Source organism: Cornus florida, unplaced genomic scaffold, assembly GCF_030987335.1.
Source record: "Cornus florida cultivar Cherokee Brave unplaced genomic scaffold, ASM3098733v1 CherokeeBrave_3.0.0_Hap2_Chr02, whole genome shotgun sequence".
In the NCBI taxonomy this organism is placed as follows: Eukaryota; Viridiplantae; Streptophyta; class Magnoliopsida; order Cornales; family Cornaceae; genus Cornus; species Cornus florida.
In genome coordinates, this window is record NW_026775572.1 from 39,621,037 (window position 1) to 39,625,215 (window position 4,179).

The window sequence follows — 4,179 nt, forward strand, 5'->3', positions numbered from 1 at the left end:
ACTAAATTTATAATAATTTAGCCCCACCTTAACCAGCTTAAATTTAAAAATAAATTTCTCTATTGAGCTCTTTTTTTTTTCCTTCTGACTTCATAATATTTTAACAAAAAAAACTCACATGCAAATTCAGAATGAGGACACATATAGCAAAGGTAATATATCCTTTTTGTGAATTTCACTACAAGAATCTAATTCAGGTGTGATACCCCAAACCCTTTTGTGAAGTTCAACCCAATTATTTTTTTTTTTTTTTTTTTTTTTTTTTTTTTTTTTTTTTTTTTGTGAACGTCAACCCTTTTGATTCTTAAACATGAGTAGTGTGCGCCGAATCTAATATATGCGCAGATGGTTCATGAATGCCGGAGCCGCAATATGCATTTGCATAATAAGCGCCGTTGAGCTCAAGGTTAGTGCTGCCTGTACTCTACAAAGTTCAGAATAACATTTACAGCTTGCTTTTGGGGGCCACAAGTTGAAATTGGTGTAACAAAATACCTAGGACACCGTTAATTTAAGACTTCAAGGGCCCAGAAAAAAGTTCAATTCATTATGCTTTTACACTTTTTGTTTTGTCATCACTACTAGCACTATAAATTAATGAGACCCTTCATTTTGCTTAGATATACAACAACTGAATTGCTTGAAATACCCTGCCTAAACTGATCATATCACATATATAATGGCAAGTCAGCAACCACCAGCTCGTCCATGGATCCGGTTTTCTTCTACAAATCGCCCTTCAGCCCCAGCCCCAGCCCCAGCACCCGCACCAGCACCAACCATTTTGGCGCCTCAGGCTCAACCACCTGCTCGCCAGCCAAGGCCACCATTTGTCCGACCCACATTTAGGCCCCCAGTAGCCCAACCTCCAGCACCACCTGTTGCTGCACCACCTCCTGCCACCACTTATGTGTCGTCGTCATCTCCATCCATCAAAGTTTCCCCTTCATCTTCTCTGCCAACTTCTCCAGCACCAAAACCATCACCAAAATCCACAGTTCCTCAAGTTGAATCCTCTTCTTCACTGTTACCATCTCCTAAAAAACAACTACTTTCAGCTTCTTCATCTTCATTGCCCACTTCTCCAGCCCCCAAAGTAGTGTCACCACCAGCACCACCTTCTTATATCTCTGCCACCACCGCCTCCACCACCACTATCAATGCTCGTGCCGCCACCCCAGCATCCTCCCCAAAATCTCTGTCCCCCAAGATGGAGCCCATTTCTACTCCACCGTCTCCTCTATTTCTTCCTCCTGCCCAAATAAAGTTTGTTGGCAAGCCCGAAACCAAGATTCCAGCAGAAGCGGAGAAAAAAACTATACTGGTACAAGAAACCTTCTACACCTCCAATGGTAACTTTCAAAAGCATGCCAGCACGTATTCGGATTCCGAAGATTTTGGGGTGAGAGTTATAACAATTGCAGGTGAAAATAGAGGTGCTATTATGGAATTGAGCCCTTCCCTCCGCAACAATCGCAATCCCACAGCTCTGGACAACAACGGTGGGAAATTGGAAAGAGAGAGTAATGAAGAAGGGAGGTCAAAGATGAAGGACGAAACTCACAAAATGGTAAGGCCATTGAAGACTACATTCATTAACAGCAACGTGCAGGGTGCGAGCAGCTCGATTCTCTTGGATTGTTCTTTCACTCAACACGGTCCTGGTGTCCACCTCTCTCTCTCTGGTAAGGCCAACGGTGGCCGTGGAGCTCAGCTCAAGGACTAAAATAATTGGAGAAAGAGAGGGTATATACATATAAATAAAATTTTAGTTTTACAATTTTATGTAATCAGAATAAATATGAGTGATTGATGATAAAAGGGGCGTGGATTCTGATTCCCCATTGTTATATTCCTTTTACACGATGGGTAAGAGTGAATAAGCAAGTAATGGAGGAAGTAATAAATGAGGGACCTTTGTATGTATAGTATATGAGTAATGGTTAGATCACAACAAATGGTAGTGACAATATATTGAATCTTTGTACCGATGTGATTTGATAGTAATGATACAGTAACACGATATATGAACCAAGATCATTTCTTGTGTCATTTCACACCAATAATGTGTTGTAATTAAATTATTTATATAGCCGTCTCACATCGCTTTTTATGTATTTGTTACACTAAGACATAATGTGTTGTACTAATAATTTACAACGGTGGTGAGAAATTGGAAAGAGAGTAATGAAGAAGGCAGGTCAAAGATGAAGGACGAAACTCACAAAATGGTGCTTGTAATACCTCTAATTTTAAAAAAACAGTTCTGACATTTAATTTAATTATTTAAGTGCGTTTGTTACTAAATTATTTGTTTATTTTTCATTGAATTGTGTGTTTTCTTTATTTGTTTTTTTTATTTGTTTTTATTTAACTGGTATTTTGTTTAATTTGTGACTGGTTTAATTATGTGCTTATGTGGCTATTTAAATAAATTGTTTTTTTAAATTAACTGTTGTTCGTGTTTTGGTTGCTATGTATATTAGATGTACGGTTTTATTTTAGTTTTTAATTAATCATATGAGGGATTTGGCCGACTTAGGGTTGGTTTTGTATTAGAATTAAGGTTGTGCTGAAACTTATAAATACAGTATTATACATTGGTTTAGGGTTACAAACAAAACCCTATTCACTACGGTGAAACGGAGAGAACTTTGAGAGATTTCCAAAGAACTTTGAGAGATTTCCATAGAGGTTCAAGGATAAATGAACGAAGTGCTTCTGGGTTGAACCAAGAGCATCAGAGGTGTAGAACAGGAGTCTTGGACGTGGATGGAAGCTTCAAAGATGGTGGTTTAGAGTTTCAAAACTGAAACTCGAGGCAAGTCTCTATTCTATTCCTTCCCTTTAATTCGTGTTCAGTGCATGCCTAGTTAGACTCCAGGGATTAATCAAGCATTAAAATAGATTAAATTGAAGTTAATAATAATCTTGTAAGCATGTTTGAATCAACTTTTAAATCGTTGCATAAATCTTTTTTTGTGTTGAAAGTTGTTCTCGCTTAAGAATCTGTTTACATTGGTTTTTAATCTTGCTTAACCTTAGTGTATTTGGGATTGAATGCATACTTATAATTAATTTTAGGACATCAATTGAACCTTGAAATAAATTATAAAAACTATACAGTGACTCTGAACTTCGCCGGAGGCGAAGAAGACGAACAGGTTAGGGGATACGGTTCTCAAAGGAGGAGAGCTGGCTCACCAAAAGAGGGAGGCGGCTCTAGGGCTTGTAGAGCCAGCTCTACAAGGGGCAGAGCCGGCTCCACATGAGGTGGAGGCGGCTCCACCAAGGGGAGAGCCGGCTCCTTTAGTTTGGGAGGCGGCTCAACCCTCTTTTCTTGGGTTTTTCATGTTCTGGGTTTGGTTTGGACAGTTGGGGTTGTTTCTAAATGTTTCCGGTTGCTATGAATGAAGAATATTACCTATTACAGACTTGTAAAAACTCTTGGGAAGCATGTGGATGTTAATATGTTGAAGCAGGAAGTAATATAAGGTTAAAAAATAAACCTGTACGTGGGAAGTCGGATTATACATTGAAACTGCTTACTATTTTTCTAAAGCAATTTGATTTCTTTCGCATGATTTAAAATTGTTAATCATATCTCAGCTGTGTTATAAGCATATAGTTATTTATCTGGAAATATATATATATATATATATATATATATATATATATATATATATATATATATATATGCTTAGATGGAATTAATTGATGTTTAAATCTACAGTTTATTGCATCAGTTATGGTATTGTTTGGAGGTGTTAAATGGGTAGTCTTACTTTGTAAATTTGAAAGACTGGAATATGATTTCTAAATCTTATATTGGATGCATAATTTGTCGTACACATGTTAGATTATATTTATGTTAATTCTGGAGTATGGTTGATAAGTATCTATTACTGTTTTGTCAACTGGAGGATTGTATGTACCGGTATGGGATCGTGACATACTAAGTATGGACTAGTTTAAACACTAAGTCCTATCTAATTTGGATTAAGGTACGAATTAACAGTATAGGTTAAGTCCATCACCTACTTATGTCATGTCGACAAAATAGTTGAATGACTTAATGTGGTTTCAGGACGGATGTTTATACATATATCATACCACTACACAGATGGATGGTATTTTGTATTAGGAGGAGTACGGACTTTATATATTTATTATATGGTG

General features: G+C 37.2%; 1 protein-coding gene across 1 annotated transcript; it reads left to right on the top strand.

Annotated features, from left to right (window-relative positions):
- Nucleotides 1-679: 679 nt before the first annotated feature.
- On the top strand, nt 680-1,726 carry LOC132296095 (vegetative cell wall protein gp1-like). The gene has a single exon (XM_059794336.1). The coding sequence runs from the start codon at nt 680-682 to the stop codon at nt 1,724-1,726; it is 1,047 nt and encodes a 348-aa protein (XP_059650319.1).
- Nucleotides 1,727-4,179: the final 2,453 nt, after the last annotated feature.